Source organism: Narcine bancroftii, chromosome 1 (assembly GCF_036971445.1).
Source record: "Narcine bancroftii isolate sNarBan1 chromosome 1, sNarBan1.hap1, whole genome shotgun sequence".
In the NCBI taxonomy this organism is placed as follows: Eukaryota; Metazoa; Chordata; class Chondrichthyes; order Torpediniformes; family Narcinidae; genus Narcine; species Narcine bancroftii.
Window position 1 is genome coordinate 226,896,526 of NC_091469.1, and position 20,051 is coordinate 226,916,576.

At 43.5% G+C, this 20,051-nt stretch overlaps 1 protein-coding gene across 2 annotated transcripts in view; it reads right to left on the bottom strand.

The window, feature by feature from the left end:
- The window catches only part of LOC138739751 (CMP-N-acetylneuraminate-poly-alpha-2,8-sialyltransferase-like), a 75,443-nt gene extending 57,700 nt beyond the window's left edge, over nt 1–17,743 (bottom strand). The window contains exons 1-3 of one of the 2 annotated variants that reach the window (XM_069892336.1): nt 17,495–17,743; nt 14,662–14,793; nt 3,143–3,400 (exon numbers count right to left, since the gene is read on the bottom strand). In XM_069892336.1, the coding sequence (XP_069748437.1) occupies nt 3,143–3,400; nt 14,662–14,793; nt 17,495–17,604 (500 nt within the window). In that variant the 5' untranslated portion in view covers nt 17,605–17,743. Of the gene's footprint in view, nt 1–3,142; nt 3,401–14,661; nt 14,794–14,914; nt 15,046–17,494 lie in introns of those variants that run through there. The other variant, XM_069892340.1, reaches the window with a different exon arrangement.
- Nucleotides 17,744–20,051: the final 2,308 nt, after the last annotated feature.

A 20,051-nucleotide genomic window follows, 5' to 3' on the forward strand; every position in this document is an offset into this window, starting at 1 on the left:
ATCTAGTCCTCGGTGGTCCCAACAACTTCATCTCCAAACCTCAGGATCTAGTCCTCAGTGGTCCCAACAACTTCATCTCCAAACCTCAGGATCTAGTCCTCAGTGGTCCCCTCCTTCATCTCCAAACCTCAGCATCTAGTCCTCAGTGGTCCCCTCCTTCATCTGCAAACCTCAGGATCTAGTCCTCAGTGGTCCCCTCCTCATCTCCAAACCTCAGGATCTAGTCCTCAGTGGAACTCTCCGTCATCTCCAAACCTCAGGATCTGGTCCTCAGTGGTCCCCTCTGCCACTGGATCCTTGATTTCTTGTTTGCAGAACACAATCAGTGAAGATGGGTAACAGGACCTCCTCCATGATCACACTCAACACCCGGCCTTGTCAAGGTTGTGTAATCAGTCCCTTATTACACTTTCTCTACAGCCGCAACTATACAGCTAAATACTGTTCCAACACCATCTTCAAATGTGCTGAAGAAACCATAATAATTGGCCGGGCAACAAAAAAACGACAATGAAATGAAGAGAGCTAAAAGATTGAAAGGCTGATAGCATGATGCCAAGATAAACAACCACTTTCTCAGCCTCAATAAGACAAAGGAGATGATCACTGACTTCAAAAAGGGGGAACAGTTCCCACCCCTGTCCATATTGCCAAAACAGTTGATAGCTGCAAGGAATAAATATCTTGAATGATGTGTCCTGGGACAACCACATTAACACAATTGTCAAGGAAGTACCCCAAAGTCTCTACATTCTTGGAAGACGAAGGAAGTTTGGCATGCCCCTGTCCCTCAACAGGTGCACCATCAAAAACATGCTGGATGCGTCACAGCGTGAGGATAAGAGCTGCTCTGCTCAAGATATAACAAAAACTTCAAGGACTATTTACATCTCCTGATGCCTAGGACAGGCAGTCAACTTACGGAAAGACCCATCACACCCCTGACACATGCTCGTCTCCTGACTCCCAATTGGGAGAAAGCATGAAAACGCCCACCATGAAGCATCAGGGCAGTTTCTTTCTTGCAGCCGTCAAACTCCAGAATGAGTCCCATAACAGTATCATAATGCTGCTCTTTATTTGGGAAAAATTCATCTTCTTTCATTACAATCCTATTCTCTGTAAATTGTGCTCTTTGTATGTAATGTCAGAGATAACCTGTTGGCCCAGTTACAGAAGAACCCTTCTCGCTGTACTCAGCATTTTGTGAGAAATTGTGCAAACGAAACAGTTTCACATCAACTTGGTAGATTCCCTCTACTGTTTCCAAAATCTCTATCTGAGCCATTTGGACATTTCCTTCCCTGAGTTACTTCATGTAATTTGAAATGTCAAGACAGACTTTGCATTCCCTTGAACTTTCCAATCTTTTCAGCTTTAACACTCAAATGTACAAACCTTAAAGAGAACTTACATTAAATCATTTTATAATCAAACACTTTTTGAATAAATACTTTCAAAGCATTGTGTTATTTCTTTCTTCGTTGTCCATGCCAAGAAAAGCTCAATTCCCCTTCCTTTCCAAAATGACAGAGACAGGTTCAGGAAATCAACAGAGCAAGACATTAAAGCCTGCAGGTGCTGTAATACACAATCTTTTATCCGGATATCGAAAATCAGGAAAGCTCAAAACCTGGCATTATTTTCCTGGTGCTAGTACAGCGGAGGGGGGGGGGGGGGGGAAAGAGAGAAAGAGGGGGGGGGCAGCACAACTCGGGTGGGCCGGGAGGGGAGAGCCGGCACCATGACTGGAAGGGGGTAAATACGGCTTAAATCTGGGGCAACTGGCTTTTGTTCTGAAATCCAGAAAAGTCCAAAATTCAGAACACGCTGACCCCCAAGGGTTCCAGATAAAGGATTGTGGACCTGTAGTAAAAATATAGAAATCATCGAGGAACTCAGCCGCTCTTGCAAGGTCTATAAAAGGTAAAGATGTATTATCGACGTTTCAGCCTTCTTCGAGGTAGGTGTAAAAAGCAGGCAGGTGCCTGAAGTAAAAGGCTGAGAAGAATGGGCATGGGGGGAGGGGCGGTGTGGGGGAAGTACAGTTTAAAAAGACAAATGGTGTTAATTGGATATTGATAGGAGACAGGATAGGAAAGGTGAGAATTGATTGGGTGAGGGTGTGAGAGGGAAAGGAGATCAAGTCAGATCAAGAGGAAAGGAGACAGGGAAAGATGTCATGGGGTGCGGGGGAGCTAACCGAAACTGGAGAAGTTGAGGTTAATGCCATCTGGTTAGAGTGTGCCCAGGTGGAAGATGAGGTGTTGTTCTTTCAATTTGTGGGTGGTCTCAGTCTGCCAGTGCACTAGACCATGGACAGACATGTTGGTAAGGGGATGAGGCAGGGAATTGAAATGCTGGTTACTGGGAGACTTTTGAGGTTGACAGATTAAGCTTCATCTCCAAACCTCAGAATCTAGTCCCCAGTGGTCCCCTCCTTCATCTCCAAACCTCAGGATCTAGTCCTCAGTGGTCCCCTCCTTCATCTCCAAACCTCAGGATCTAGTCCTCAGTGGTGCTCAATTAAGTGATCTCCGCATCCAGTCTCTCTGATGTAGGAATCACAACGGGAGAACTGGATGCAGTAGATGACCCCTGCAGATTCCCAAGTGAAGTGTTGCTTCACTTGGAATAACTTTCTTGGGCCCCCAGTAGTGGTGAAGGAGGAGGTGTGGGCCCAAGCGGACCACCTCCTGCAGTCACAGGAGTAGGTGCCAAGGGGGAAATTGGTGGGATGGGAAAAGTGGACGAGGGTTTCATGGAGGGAGAAGGGAAGATGTGCCTAGTGGTGGGACAATGTGCTAGGTGGCAGAAATGGCGGAGAAATCAACTGGAAGATGAAGGTCTTTATAAATACAACCATGCTGTAAAGTGTTTGGGACCAGCAGTAGCAAATGTAATTGCTCTGCAGAATATTAGGTCAGGCACAGTTTACTTTACAAAGTTCATTAACTGAGTTAACAAAATGACATTACATTCAAATAGTGAAATTAGAAAACACAGCATCAAAATAGATTTTTTTTTAAAAATTAGCTCTCTTACACAATTTATCATCACAAACCAAGGTCCAAAGCTTTGTGCTTTAACAAACATTGTTATCTGCAAAGATCTTAATTTTCATTTTCCAAAGGTGTCCTACCTTATCACAAACTCATGACTGTCAATCTCTTTTCCACATCCACTACCCAGAAGAATTCCTGAATTCCCAACAACTGCACAAGTATTGAATCGCTTGTTCTTCATTGGTGACACTTCTGGAAGAAGACTGTGCAAATTGTGCGAGATGTTGAGGGTTCGACGCCGGTCCAGTACATAATGAATTATATCCCCTGGCTTCAAACTGCTTTTCACAACTGATATGTCTCTCTCAGCATCTAAAAAGTGGAGAATATCCTTCCTGTGGTGGAAGAAGTGACAACAAGTAAAAAAAAATGATAATAATCAATTTTTTTTAAAATGTGCTTTAGACAAAAACAATGAAAATCTAAAAATGCATAATTTATCGAGTGATGGAATAGCGACATTGGAAATTATGTTAATGTTATTTTACATCATTATGTGCATCAAAGAGCCCAAAATAACATTACAAAGTCAACGTCAAACCGTTCCCGAACACGAAGAAATTCAATGCAGACCTTATTGGACTTGTGGGGAGGGAACAGGAATAGAGAGACCGATTGAACTTCAATTTATCTGAGAAGAAAGGTGGATGTTGACTTGGATTATGGTTTTATATAATTTGAAAGGGGAAACTATACTTTTTTTTATCTCCAGAACAAGATGAAAGGTTAGTATCTTAAAATAAACTGAGGTATACAAAGTGGGAAAAGTAAACAAAATCTGTCCTTTCAAAATACATTTTGTGGTTGCTTCTAAATTACATTGAACATTCCAAGGGACAGTGATAATGACTTAAATGAAGAATATTAAAAGGAACACCATCTGTTTTCAAGAAGTGAAGAAAAGGGATTAAATTAGGAAAAAGCGAACACCCCAAACAGTCCAAATTAACAAGGAGCAGAAGAAGCAACAAACTCCTTCCATGCGAATGTATCCATGCTCCAAGGTCCAGCAACACCTATGAATGCATTACTCTTGTCATTGAAAGTAAAACAATATAATAATTTCAATGAAAGTAAACCTCACGACCTCTGACAATCTAAAAATAGATGCTACAATTGCTAATCTTTACAATAGAACATTACAGTACAGAAAACAAGTTCTTCGGCCCTCCTTGTGTCCCTTGCCAAACTATAATTCTGTCAAGTGTAATTTTTTTCAATGAAAAACACTTTATCATAGTTCCTGCCAAAAAGTAAACCACATTTTCTGAAATGTTAAGGACATTCTTCCCCACAGGTTTGCAATTCCATTTATTTTTGTCCTATCTTTGGAAATACTGTCAAATAACTGGCAAATTCCTTGGAAAAATAGTTTGTTTAGAGTCACCAACTATGCGGACAGTAATTGGTATTATATCATCGGTCACTTCTGACATGCTTTCTTTATAAAAAAAGTGCTTCAATGGGGATTGCAATGACAATTTAAAATTTGTTTTACATAAAATCACATCACAATTATATGCAGCATTTTTGCCATCACATTTGTATAAAGGTTTTGGAGTGAGCCTGGGCCTTGGACCAGATTAACATTTCCACCTAAGCATGCAGAATCCTATTTAGTAGGTCATTTAACCACTCTGGGAATCTGTTACAGTTTCCTGCTGGTGAAGTGTGTTACTTGTAAATGGATCGTTGGAGTAATGAAATAATTCTGGGTTCGAAAGGGAATTAATATTTCAGCTCAACTTCACAAAGTTCCCCTGTTGGCTATTTGTAGCTCTGGGAGATTGCTTGGCTCCTCTTTTGTAATGGGTTTTGAATTTAGCTCCATGAAGGTGTGGCAAAATTCCCGATCTTCACCCTCTCTCCTTACATCTGGTTGCTACAAGAACATAAAACAGTACAGCAGATCATGCCCTTCAGCTCACAATCCTTGTACTGTCCGAAATGCTAAATTAATCTAATACCATCTGCTTGATCATATGATCCATCTCCCTCCGTTCCCTGCACGTTCACATGTCTACCTAAACACTAGTCTCGGATCAGATTCTCATCACATATCCTAGCAGTGCATTCCAGGCACCTACAATTAAAAAAATATAACACAGCATGGACCATGGAAATAACTGGTGTATCCCAATGAGTGCAAACAGGCACAAAGCAAAGAGCTGACCCAACCACACCCTCCCCCAATCCCCCCCATATACAGTATATATTTTTGTCTTTTACATACATATTTGATGGGATGGGCCAAATCTAGGTGGCATATGTCACCTGTAATCACCGTCTTATATCACCTGTAACTACTGTCAATAGTCACCCCACATCTGTATGAGCCTGATATGTCGACAGCTGAAATGACCTGGGCACCAGACAGATGAATGAGTGATGTCATAGCTTCTAACAGTGCACCAAAATGCCCCCATAATTTTGACAGCACATCAAGCCAACTCCTCAACTCTGCCATATGTCAGAGTGGTGAGGGCTTCTTCATAGCAGTGAATGCTTCTGACACACTGAGACATTTAAATCTTTTAAAAATGTAATTAATAAAAATTTTTTTTTTAAATCCCCCCAAACTCCAAAAATACAACTAAAGAAAGGGAATTCCTTCCTTTTACCTGAAATTTTACTACCCTAATGGAACCAGTGGGGTTTACAAATCCCTTACCAGGGACTAAATGACTATATTATTCAGAACATTGGAACATTGTCATGGAATCAACAGACAGGCCTGACTTTCCCAATATACAAGGTTGGGACTTTTGCATTTGACAACACATGCATAGAAGAGTGAGATATACAATTTTTAAACAAGTCAATTGACACTTGGAATGTTGATTCAATCCCTGGAAAACTTAGTGTGAAAATATAACTTTTATAACAATGCACTCTAACAGTTGCAAAATTCAGTACAAATCTTCCAGTCTCTTGTGCTTAATATAGGTCGTACTTCTAAACAAGTCACTATGAGTGTTGCACATGAAAATTAAAGATAGGATTGGTTAGAATCTGCTCCCCTTTTCTTCTCTATTAGCTCCTGTGCCACTGAATTAGGGGATATGGGGAGAAGGCAGGTAGGTGGAGTTAGGTCATAAATGAGATCAGCCATGATTGTAGTGAATGGCAGAGCAGGCTCGATGGGCCATTTTTGGCCTACTCCTGTTCCTACTTCCTATGTTCCTATGAAGCAAGACAATGGAGTGCTAAAGGGGACTGAAAAGTAAATGAGGTAATGCCCTCAAAAACATGAATTTTAGATACATGATATTTAATGCATATGATGCCCAGGTTCACAAATCTAAATCAATAACTACTAAATGTTGCATTTCATGCAAACTATTTTGTTTTGATTGGAAGCAAATGCTTTAAGAATGGCAGGCAAAAATAAATTAAGAACCTGTCCAATATTAATATTCTATGTACTCTTCTTGCTCCACATGCTTCAATGTCTCCACTTAATTCTTAATTGCCTCAACCCCCTTGGTGTCTTTTTTTATTAGTCTTGCTAGCACATACTGGTTGGGATGAATGGTCATGGAACCATTTTATACATCCTGCCTTAGTCATTAGTATCTTGCTATATTTTCTCCCTCAAATACAGTTTTTTCATCTTACATTATTGTCATGTATCTCACACACAACTGAATTATCTGCAATAGTAGTAGGTGATTTTGAAAAACATACTGCCTTCAAATCTTTTATAATTATACTTCCTTATAATTTAATATGCCAACAGCATTACAGTACTGATGTGGAAGACTGGAGTGCTATTACAGTAAACCCATACATTTCTTTTTTTTAATTTTTTTTATTTTTCACGCTATGAACCATACTAACCAAAATGCACACAAACATTTCCCTCTTGAATATACACAGTGTAATTTTCTCCCCTTTTTCCCCCCTCCCTTCCCTCCCTCCTTCACCCCCCCCCCCCCCCACCAATTCAACATTCAACCTATATGATACATTAAACAATGTCATCACACAATGAAAATAAACAAGAAATGTGTGTCTTCTACTTTTACATACTGGGTCAGTTCATTTCGTCTTCTTCTCCTTCTGTCATTTTAGGCGGTGAAGGTCCGTTTCTTGATGGAACCTGCCCACTTACAGTGCATGTTTACTACTGCATCCTGAATATTCTACCAAATATTTTCTTTAATCATTAAACTTTTCAATTTCATTAACTTTTCATCCACACTGAAGAAGATCATTCTGACCACAAATAAAATTCTAAAATGTAGGTTCTCCGCATCAGAAAGTGTTAGAGTGGGGAAATAAAAGTCACATTACAAAAGCCCTGTTTCGTCATGTAAACATCCTCAGGGTATTATCACTCAAAATTCAAGGCACTAATTATAATCCTGTTCTTTCTGCCTTTCAGCTGCCATTATTTTCCTCTTGTACATCTGGCCTTCAGAGTTTAAGGACTTGGAAAAGCTCATTCACCCCAAGTTAGTGCCTTTTAAAGGGAACAAAGCTTTTTCCAAATATAACTTTTAAAAAAAGAACAGATCTATTGAGGAATAGTGAAATGATTACTTTAATTCCATGCATGAGCAAGATTTTCTTTAGTCATTGGTTGTACACAAAGTTACGTGAATAAACTGAAAATATACAAATTCCTTCAGTGCATTTCACAGACCGATGCACAGTTTCAGTTTTGATTCTTTGTCTGTGCTTCCTAATTGTTCTAATGGGTCATGCTCGAGTGCTAGTTTTTAAACCTCTGAGGCAGAATTAAATAAATCACCCTGGATTTCCAACTGTTTGAAATCCAGTGACCCCCACTGGAAAGGAATGTAAATCTTTTTTTTTATTAAGAACAAATATAATGTGCCCAAGACTCAAGTTACACCTGATGGGCATCATTTGGATTTTCACATGGCCATTTGGCCAAGACGATTTTGGTAACACTGGTGCTGAATAAAAAGTGATTTCAAGATTGCAGAGAACAGAAATAGATTTCTTATCATGACCAGTATAGACATTATTGGTTGTACTTTTAAAATCTTCTTTGATTTCCATTGCCTCAGAAATGGCCATTTCCTCTAAATTTCAGAAGGGATATAATACTTGTCCTGGGATTCAGAAATAGAAGGGTCAGCCACTGTATTATTAAGGCTTTCCTTTTCACATTAACCTACTTCCTCTAATTCTTCACTGATACAAAATGCCGACCATTATTAGGCAAAAATATACTTTTCCAGCGGCCTTCTACAAGGGAAGTACCCATGAGAACTTCCTCAGCATTGTTTCATAAGAGGGCAATTTTAAAAAAAACATCACCGGTTTGGTTCCCAAAAGAAAGCCATCTTCAGGTCTTAAAAGAACTGCACCATTGAATACCATAAAATCAAAACAATGATAAGCTATTTTGTTGCACTGTGGGGTTGGTTAACATGCTTCTCTCCCTCAAGTAATATTTTTGAAGAGAATACAATACAAACTTTAATTGTAATACATGTAACATATTTTCAAGCTACACAGGAAACAGCATTCCAGCAATTTCTTTTTGCTCAAATCCACAAATGAAAACCAAACGACTATCCGCATGGCAAGAGCAAATTTGTTAAATGCCATGAGAGGAAAAGTATCTCAATCCCTGTGAAAATGTTTGAAGGCACAAATGATAGTCACTTAAGGACTGATTATCCATGTGTGGAAGTATTTCCAGGCTGTAAAGACGAACAGATTGAAGAAAGGATTCAGAATCAAATTTTCAAATTTGATGAAAACTTCAGTGGGTAAAAGAGAACAGTACAAAATGCCACACGGTTAGAACAGGGTTAATTATAAAAAGTTAATTTTTTAAATTTAGAGATTCAGCATGATAACAGGCTCTTCCAGCCCACACCACTACAATATTCCAATTAACATATGTTTTGGGAGGGTGCGAGAAAACTGGTGCAACCAGGAAGTACCCCCACAGACATAGGGAAAATGTACAAATTCCTTACAGACAGCACGAATCTGTAACAATGCTGTACTAAAATAGGAAATGGGATAAGGAGAGAGCATGAAAAATATCTGGTAGCAAAATAAAGAGTACCTAAAACACATTCTGGGGGCACTGCAAGAGGACGGATAGAGCCATCAGAACTAAAAAGACTCCAAAGGCAGAGTGTCTGTTGGAGGTAGTCAGCTTGCAATACACAGTCTGTACTGAGGAAGAGCTTGTTACTGGAGACTCTACAAAGGAGAGGAGCGAGTGGGGAGAGAGGGGCGAGTGGGGCGAGAGGGGCGAGAGGGGCGAGAGGGGCGAGAGGGGCGAGAGGGGCGAGAGGGGCGAGAGGGGCGAGAGGGGCGAGAGGGGCGAGAGGGGCGAGAGGGGCGAGAGGGGCGAGAGGGGCGAGAGGGGCGAGAGGGGCGAGAGGGGCGAGAGGGGCGAGAGGGGCGAGAGGGGCGAGAGGGGCGAGAGGGGCGAGAGGGGCGAGAGGGGCGAGAGGGGCGAGAGGGGCGAGAGGGGCGAGAGGAGCGAGAGGGGCGAGAGGAGCGAGAGGGGCGAGAGGAGAGAGAGGGGCGAGAGGAGAGAGAGGGGCGAGAGGAGAGAGAGGGGCGAGAGGAGAGAGAGGGGCGAGAGGAGAGAGAGGGGCGAGAGGAGAGAGAGGGGCGAGAGGAGAGAGGTTCTGCGGCCGAAGGACCAAAGCATTCAGCGAGCTGCTGGCAACTTGAGGCGAGTAACCCACGTAGGCTGTGGGCTGCTGGAGACTGGCTCAAAACTGGCCGAAGGGTAGGTATTTGAAAAAAGATGCAAAGGCAGTGCTGAGAGCGCTGAAGGGTTCCTGTCAGTGTCTGAGGTTCGGATCTGCAGCTCGGGTTGCCAGTGATTTGGACTGGACTGTGTGTGGCTGTGGAAGTGAATCTACAAATACTCAGTGACTCTGCTGGGTGGGCTGTGGGCGGGGGGGGGAACACTCTTTTGCTTGTCTTTCTCTGACTGTAAGGAGGTATTTCAGGCAATTTCTGCCGATGGCGAATCTCTGCCTCACGGCAGGCAAAAGCAATTTCGTGTGATATGACACTGTTGTATTACAACCATGTCTGCCTGTCCCGCATCAGACTTGTCAGCCACAAACGAGCCTGCAGCTGACGTGGACATTACCCCTTCATAAATCTTCGTCCGCGAAGCCAAGCCAAAGAAGAAGAATTCCAATGGCAATAAATTGAATCTTGAGGTGGTTGAAGGAAGAGTAAAAATTGTGAGTCCCTAACCAAATTCTACCACATCTATACAGCTTCAGGAGTGATGTGTGAGAACAAGAAAGCTGCAGCTTTTCCACCCTTCAAAGAGAAAAATGGGTCGGATGAAACCATATAATTACAGACCAGTCTGTTTAACCCCTGATGGTGTAGAAGGTTTTAAGCATAATATTCAAAGATTGAATTGCCAATCACTTGTAAATTGAGAAGGAATAGCCAGCATGAACTTGTTGAAGATTAGAAAGAGTTGATTAGGAAAATGAAATTTATAGAGTTTACATATTCTTTAAAAATAAATCATTTGGCGAGGCACCATAAAATGGGCCTGTCATTCATAGAATAAAAAATGCCTACTACAGAAACATGGACCAAGCATTGGCTTTGCAAAAAGAGCCCTTTGTGAAGGGCTGCTTTTGGACTGAATTGGTTGATGCCAAAAACACTGCTCTTTTTAAAAAAAATAGCAGTTATCAATTACATAGATATTGGTGTACAGGGTACAATTTCTAAAGTTGAGGCATTGTAAACTGTGAAGAGAATCATGGCAAACTTCAGAGAGGTACATATAGGCTGGAAGATAGAGCAACACAGTCGTGCAGTAGATGGAGCTACTGCCTCACAATTCCAACATGCCAGGTTTGATCCTAATCTTCAGAACTGTCTGTGTGGAGTTTGCATGTTTCCTCTGTGACTATGTGGGTTTCTCTTGGAGGTTCTACTTCCCTTCACATCCTCCAGCTACGTGGTTGGCAGGTAAATTGTCTACTGAATGTTAGTCCGCGTATCAGCGAATGGTTGTAAAGTCTGACTGGAGTTGATGATCATGTGAGTACAAATTAAATGACAGAAATAATTGGGTGAAAGTGTCTGACGGGGATGCTCTGGGAGCTGAAACCGACACAATGAGTTGAATGACCTCTTTCTAAGCTGTAATTATTCTTTGATCCTTCCTGTCCTGACAAAGATGGTTATCATCCTTGGTACATGAGCTAGACGCCGAGGGTCACAATCATGGACAGGCAAGGTTGGTATTTGCCATTTATAGCTGCCTCTTTCAATGTTTGGACTTTCCGAAAGGAGTCGCTGGATACAAGGAAAGTTTTTAATCTATAATCCATGATATTTGCTAACTCAATTGTAGTTAATTGGAAAGAAACAAGAATAAATAAAGAAATTGCAATTATTCCCTGCTCTCTTCTTCACCACTTGGCATGCTCCCCCATCCACTCCCATTTGGAAATTGGATGTCCATAGGTATTCCACAATTCAATGAGGAGTCCAAAAGCTGAAAAATCCCATGGATCCAATGGCTACATCCCAAAGATTTTAAAAATATGGTATCAAGTAGTGAATGCTTTGGTTATGAGCTTCCAAAATTCTATGGATTCTGGATTTATTCCTGTGTTGAAGAATAACAAATGGAAAACCTTTATGTAAGGATGGAGAAAAAAAAAGGGAATTAATGGCTTAAAGCGAGTCATTGGGGAAAATGCTGGATCTGTAACAAAATTTAGTACCAGGACACAGTAAGCACCAGCAAACCAGGTTTCAAACTGGCACTACCCGCAAGGAGTTGTCAGTCTCCCCATGTCTGCATGGGTCTTCTGTAGTTTCCTCCCACCCTTCAAAATGGAGCACGGTTGTTAGTCACTTGGGTGTAATTGGGCCGCACAGGCTCATGGGCCAGAAAGGCCTGTTATTGTGCTGTATGTCTAAAAAAAACACCTTGAAAAGATTGACAGAATCTTTTCAAATTGTATATTTGATTTATCTACTGGAATTCTTCAAAGATATGATTAGAAGAATGGATAAAATGAAACCAGTAGATGCAACATATTTGGATTTTTTTTTAAACAAGTTTTTTGATAAGATTCCACACTGGAGGAAGATCAAGATAAGAGCAGACAGAATCAGAAGGAATATATTGAGATGGATTGAGAATTGATTATCAAACAGCAAACAAAGAGGGGGTGACAGATTTTTCTCAACAAAATGTGAATTTTGCAAGAAATTCCATCTACGTGGAATTTTGAGCAAGGAGGAGAATTCGAGAGAATGTGGACAAGCTGAATAAGTGGGCAATATGAAATTGCAAAGCAATGTGGGAAAATGTGAAGTTATTCACTTCGGTGCAGTAAATGGTGAGGGACTGGGTGATGCTGGTGATCCCAAGTTTGTACACAAGTTTCTGAAACCAAAATGCAGATACAGCAAATGATCAGGGAACTATACGACATGTCAGACTTTATTCTCAGAGCAGTTAAGTAAAGGAGTAAATATATCTTTCTGTAATGGTGACACTGAGTATAGTTTTGGTTTCCTTTTCCTCACATCATTGAGGAACTCAATGGGGATGGCAGTTGTGGTGGCCTATGAGGAATGTTATTCAAGTTTATTTATTACAAAATACAGTGAGCTCGTCCAAGTCATTAGAAGCTTAAGAAAAGATCTGATTCAAACTTACAGAATTATTATCATTATTATTACAGCCCCACCCCACCCCTCACCTTTCCTCTGCTCTCCATGTCCCACTATCGCCATTTGCCTGTGCCCCTCCCCCCCACAGCCTCCTCATTCAGGCACCTGCCTGCTTGTTGCCCATACCTTGACGAAGGGCTCAGGCCCCAAACACTGGGTATTTCTGTCTTTACCTCTTATTTATGTCTTTACTGCTGCAGCGAGACCTGCTGAGTCCCTGCATTTTTGTGTGTTAATATAGGGCTTGGTTGAGTGGATGTGGAGAGGATCCTTCCCCTGTCCAAAGAGAGTCCAGAATCAGAAGATAATCTATTTAGAATTGAGATGAAAAGACATTTATCTCTGCGTGGGATGGGGGGGAAGCAAATCTATTGAATGCTCTGCCATGGAGGGATTGACAGAGGAGCAGCCATGATTTCAATTAATGACAGAGAAGCCTCATAAGACAAAATAGAGCCTACTCCTGTTCCTTTATATCCTTCTGTCTTCATGCCCTTTGAGCCAAGAGTCAACTAACAGAGAATTGCAGTTCATCTATAATTGTAGCATTACACGTGATTAATCCTGCTTGTGAAAAGATCACTTAACTAAGCAACATTTATCCAGACCTTTTACAGGACGGGAAAAAAAAAGAATAATAAGTTCTAAGACAGTTAAATCAAGAAGATAAAAAAAATTAAAAATACAATATTTTATTGCAATTGATAAAAATTTATAAATGGTGCCTACATGTAATGATAATTCCAATTTTTCTGCTAGCCTCAACAAGGTAGATTTGTCCTACAATTCAGGGTCAAAAAAGTCTACAACAATTACATGTTCCACATCCCCAATTCAATACGTCTCCACATTCTGTCACAAATTCAATATTCCTGCAGGCCATGAGCTACAAAGTCAATATTCCTTCTGGTTCATTTTGTCACATGGCTTCCTCAAATAGCAACTGGAGTACACCAGAACAATAAGATGATAATGCTAAATACAAAATTGACCATCTTATGCATACGAACAGTCACAAATGTGGGTTAATGCAGTTCAGAGAATCGACTGACAATGCAAAAACCTGCAGATGCTAGAAATCTGAAGTTTAAAAAAAAACCCCAGCAAGTCACTGAAACACTCTGATGGTCAGGCAGCACCTGCAGAAAGTAAAGCAGCTAACGATCCTGGTCCATGACCTTTCTTTTGTACTCCCAACACAACTAGGGCCTGGCAATAAGCATTTGAATGCTCAAGTCCCTAGTTAGTCCATGCCTCAGATTTTAAGGAATTTCTAGCCACTATTAATATCAGCAATAGTCTGAGGGACATCCATGGCTCATTAAACATTTCTAACATTAGTGTTCGTGTTACTCGATCATGTAATAACCGGACTGCCTAACAGTTAAAATGTCAGGCGTCTTGGGGCAGGTGAATTATGATGACTAGAATATGAGCAAATGCTTTATTTCCAATTAAGATGTGAAAGATGAAAATCACTTTATTTCGGATTGCCTCTGAACAGCAATCATCCAAATTACCTATGAAGTTGAGAAAACAGAGGGGGCTGGGTCGTGAAGTGCCCAACCTCACAGACTTGATTACCAAGGAAAGTATGGGAGCGAACACAGAGCCCAGCTTCCAAATCACACTGAAATAGTCCCATTAAAATTTTCACCGACTGAGAATTGGATGTAAACACCTTAACACGCAATGAGGCAGTGGAGTAAATTGCATGCAGGAATTGCTAAATACTTTTATTTCATCTGGTCAATTAATAGCAAAAAAGAAACCACAACTTGTCTCATCTGAAAATCTTGTTTTCAATATCCAATAAGGGGTAGAATATATTTGATTGCATGATTGTGCAACAGTGAACAAGACGATATTGAACAGTAGGACGATTTTGCTTTTTTTAAAAATAACTTTGTACCTGATCTTGATCACGAGAGATGGGTTGTTTTTCCACCCTTTCACCGAGTGTTTGAAGCGTGGAGGGAGATGCTTTCCATTGACTTTACTGGAAGTGTTAACCATCAGTCTTGTTGGACTCGCTTCTCCGTCCCTGAGGTGTTAGGTGGGGAGGGGATGGGGGGGGGGGGGGTGTGAGAGGAAGGAAAAAGACTGCTTGAGGTGCTATTTTCAACAATGAGCCGACCGCAGGTTTGCAGGATCTTACAACTGACCATCACTAATTGAGCCAATTAACCCCCACGGTTGGTTTTCCTGTTTATAACACGAGTGGAAACACATATTAAACTTGTAAATTGTGGCTTGGTGACTGATTACTCGCCTTCCCTACACTACAGCTCTCTCCTCCTCCTCCCCCCTCATGACAGCTCTCCCCTCTTCCTCCCCCTCACTACAGCTCTCCCCTCCTCCTCCACCTCACTCCAGCCCTCCCCTCCTCCTCACCAGCCCTCCCCTCCTCCTCCCCCTCACTCCAGCTCTCCCCTCCTTCTCCCCCTCACTCCAGCTCCCCTCCCTTCGCTCCAGCTCTCCCCTCCTCCTCCCCCCTTCACTACAGCACTCCCCTCCTCCTCCCCCCTCATGACAGCTCTCCCCTCCTCCTCCCCTTCACTCCAGCTCTCCCCTCCTTCTCCCCCTCACTCCAGCTCTCCCCTCCTTCCTTCTCTCCCTCACTCCAGCTCTCCCCTCCTTCCCCTACCACACCAGGTCTCCCCTCCTTCCCCCCCTCCGCTCCAGCTCTCCCCTCCTTCCCCTACCTTCGCTCCAGCTCTCCCCTCCTTCCCCTACCTTCGCTCCAGCTCTCCCCTCCTTCCCCTACCTTCGCTCCAGCTCTCCCCTCTTCCTCCCCCCTTCACTACAGCTCTCCCCTCCTTCCCCACTTCACTACAGTTCTCCCCTCCTTCCCCCCTTCACTACAGTTCACCCCACCTTCCCCCCTTCACTACAGCTCTCCCCTCCTTCCCCTTCACTACTGCTCTCCCCTCCTTCCCCCTTCACTACTGCTCTCCCCTCCTTCTCCCTTCACTACTGTTCTCCCCTCCTTCTCCCTTCACTTCAGCTCTCCCCTCCTTCCTACTTCACTACAGCTCTCCCCTCCTTCCCCCTTCACTACTGCTCTCCCCTCCTTCCCCCTTCACTACTGCTCTCCCCTCCTTCTCCCTTCACTACTGCTCTCCCCTCCTTCTCCCTTCACTTCAGCTCTCCCCTCCTTCCCACTTCACTACAGCTCTCCCCTCCTTCCCCCTTCACTACAGCTCTCCCCTCCTTCCCCCCTTCACTACAGCTCTCCCCTCCTCCTTCCCCCTTCACTACAGCTCTCCCCTCCTTCCCCCCTTCACTACAGCTCTCCCCTCCTTCCCCTTCCTTCATTACAGCTCTCCCCTCCTTCCCCCTTCACTACAGCTCTCCCCTCCTTCCCCTTCACTACAGCTCTCCCCTCCTTCCCCCTTCACTACAGCTCTCCCCTCCTTCCCCCTTCACTACAGCTCTCCCCTCCTTCCCCCTTCACTACAGCTCTCCCCTCCTTCCCCCTTCACTACAGCTCTCCCCTCCTTCCCCCTTCACTACAGCTCTCCCCTCCTTCCCCCCTTCACTACAGCTCTCCCCTCCTCCTCCTCACCCCTTCACTACAGCTCTCCCCTCCTCCTCCCCCCTTCACCACAGCTCTCCCCTCCTCCTCCTCCACTACAGCTCTCCCCTCCTTCACTACAGCTCTCCCCTCCTCCTCCTCACCCCTCCACTACAGCTCTCCCCTCCTCCCCCCCCTCCTCCTCCACTACAGCTCTCCCCTCCTTCCCCCCTCCTCCTCCACTACAGCTCTCCCCTCCTTCCCCCCCCCCCCCCCCCCCCCGGTATGAAAGACAGACATTGCGAGCTTGGTGTCAGGTCTCGCTGTCCAACCGATCCACGGCTCTGTCTCGCTTCTTCATTTTGCTCTCTGATAGATTTGGGGATTTTTTTTTTTTGGCTTCGTTTCCTCTACAATCGGTAGCGACGTTTCACGACCAGAGATGCCCGTAGCTCAGCAGTGATAAAAGAATAGTCGGTGAATGGGAATCAGCCAACGTTAAAATCGGAACTGTCAGTTCTGTAAGTGGAAGCCCTGGTTGAAACAAAACTACTGGTGGGGGGGGGGGTCAAGAGTTCGGATGTGCACCTTTCCAAAGTGTATGAAACGACCCCACACACCAGAGGGGTGCGGGATTCAATCTGCCCACGCACAGTCCCTTCAAATCACAGCCATCCACCCCGAGCCCTGGCCACCTCCTGGAGGAAAGGCGAGCGAGGGGACAACTGAATGAAAACAGCAGCACAAAGACGGCAGCAATTTTGGAGGGGAGGGGTCGTTCCTGAAGTGGAATCACACCGTACGCTGTCGGCAGAAGTCACCCACCCCCAGCACTGCGCTCGGTTTCTTCCTCGCGAGTTTGTCGGCCGAGGAGTGTGGGGGGGGGATGCGGCGGCAGGGGATTCGGGCAGCGGACCCTTTCTCACCCGCCAGCATCTCCCACTGGATCCCAACGCGAAATAAATGCCGCTTGTAAGTCACGTCCTCCGCTCACTCAGGCAATGAAACTGAAAACTAACTCCATTATAAATGTGCATCAACTATTTCTAAATAGTGAGAACCTCCAAAAGGTAACAAGGATCACTTGTGGATTACAAACGCCAATCCCCCTTCACCAACAGGCAATTAAACATCAATTCACTGAAATAATCCCAATTATCCATTTGCAAACTCCTTTTTTTTAAAGAAATCACTTTTTTGAATTTAACAGAAGAATAAGGCACATTACCCCGGCTGCGTTTGGTGATGCTCCGATCTGGTTATGTCCTTTGTTTTAAAAAATATCACAACGATACTTATAGTGGTACATAAAGTCCAACATTTTCGAGGGAGACGCATTGTTTTGTATGTTTTTTTCTCTCTCTGTTTATGATTAGAAACCAACCAGTCGACTTCCCTTGGAGCCTGGGAAATAAGTCAGGCGCAAAGGTTTCTATCCGTGAGCCTGAGACAACCCCTTCCCCGCCCGCTCCTCTTTCTCTCGCAGCGGGAAAGAACTGAGCACCGTGGCCAATGACTGACAGCGCCCAGCGCCACGAGCAGCTCGCCTCCCGCCCCTCATCTTTCCATGCCCGCCAATCGGAACCCGGAACTGCGCTCAGTGATTGACAGGACCTGGGCGCCCTGCCAAGTGGCTTTCAGCGAGCGGGTGTCTGGCAGGTAGAGATGAGAAAGTGGGAGGGGTGGTGATGCATTTGGTGAAAGATGGTCGCTCGCTGGACAAAAGCAACGTGAGAGTTGAAAGCAAACTTTCCCCTGAGTAGTGCATCGCAAGCGTTTTTCGAAATATATATGGATGGCCATTGTTAATTTCCATGAGAGACAAGCTGAGGGGGAAAGTGGGTGTCTCAGTGGCGAGGAAGTAGCAGTAGCTGTGCTGAAATCAGCCCACTCTGAAAGATGAGAATGCTTCGTGAGCAAATAAATGCGACGTACACTGACTTGTGTCAGGGCTGTGTCCTGTTTTGAAATCAGTTCTCCAACCCCCTTTTAATTTATCATAACTATTTTTTTCCAAATTTAATCATATCCAAAAACTGGCTTGTTCCATCGACTTTATGTTCTAAAGCAAACTTTTAAGGACTCCTTGTTCACCTTGGTCTTATCAATCGAATTTCCCATGACCATCTTTCCCATTTTAGCAGTCACTTTAGAAGGGGACTAATAAATATAATCAACAAGGCCTTTAAACAGAAGATGTTGGAAGAGGAGCTGGTCATTCAACCTCCTTGATCATGGCCAATCTACATCCCCCCGCCCATTTTTGTGCACTGTTCCCATATCTCTTGATCTCTTTAATTTCAAGAAAGCTCAACTTTGAACCGAGAGAATGAGTCACACCTGAGTGGAGAAATATTTCATCATTTTGATCAGAATAGCCTTGCCTCTTCCTTTGTTCGACATTGTGATTCCCTTGTTCCAAACACCTTAGCCAAGTAAGCATCCTCAAGGCATCTAGCCTGTTGAGTCCTGTGGGGTTTTCCAATCAGGTCATCTTTCACTCTTCAAGATTCTAGTGAACAGAATTTACCCTTGTATTCCAGGAACCAGCCTAGCGAATGTTTGCTCGATGTTGCAAATATCAATTACTTCAGGTAAGAAGAACAAAGATGTCTAAAGCATTCAAGGTGTGGACTTACCAAGACCCCTTTTACAACCATATCTGAGGTCTTTTGCATCTTGGAATGGCAAATTAGATTTTATCTTCTAGTGGTGGTTTGAACTTGTACCATTCTCTCTGATTTGTTCACTATCAAGTTAATGTTTTCATTGAAGTTAAATGAAGATAAAAGAGCAGATGAAGCAAAATGAGAGGATTATTTGCCTTTATCTTGAAATGGTTTTTCAAAAGAGCATAAGGAATAAGTGGGTGGCACAGGCACCCTTCCATAGCTGTGGCTGAGATGAGGAAGATCCTATCCAGGGTGAACCAACACAAAGCAGTAGGTCCAGATAACATACCTGGTCAGGTGCTGAAGGTCATTATGGCCCAGTTAATGGAGGTCATAGTGGATATCTACAACATCTCACTGCATCAGTCAACTGTCTCAGCAGATTTCAAGGCAACGACCATCATCACAGTGCCAAAGAAAATATCGGTAATTAGATTAAATCATTAACATCCAGTTGCATTGATGTCGGTGATCTGAAAATTATTTGAGCGGCTGATGATGGAGCACATCGCATTGCATCTTGCAGCGACATTGGGACATGTTCAAGTTTGCCTACCATCCAATCAGGTCCACAGGTGATGCAATAGGCTTGACGATCCACTTCGACCTGACCCACCTAGAGACCAATGCTTCATACACCAGCCTGTTGTTCACTGACCGGCTCAGCGTACAAAAGGATAAATTATCCTTGCTGGGATTCAACAACCCTCTCATCCACTGGATTTTGACCTTCTTGAAAAAAAGACCGCAGTCTGTCCAGATTGGCAGCAAAACCTCAAGCCCCATCATGATGAGATTTCTGGCACACCTCAGGGCTACCCGCTCAGCCCACTAACGTTCACACTGTTGACTCATGAAGGCACTGCCAGATTCAGTTCCAACAGAATCATCACCTTTCCAGATAATTCAACAATATTTGGCCTCTTCGGCAACAATGATGAGTGGCATTACAGAGATGAAGCTGAAAGGCTTGTAAAATAGTGCGAGAATAACAACCTGAGTTTCAACGTGCACAAGAAAAAGGAGGTGATTATGGAATTCAGGAGGATGAATGCGGAACATTCTCCACCATTGGTCCCATCGTGGAGAGCACAAAGTTCCTTGGCATCAATA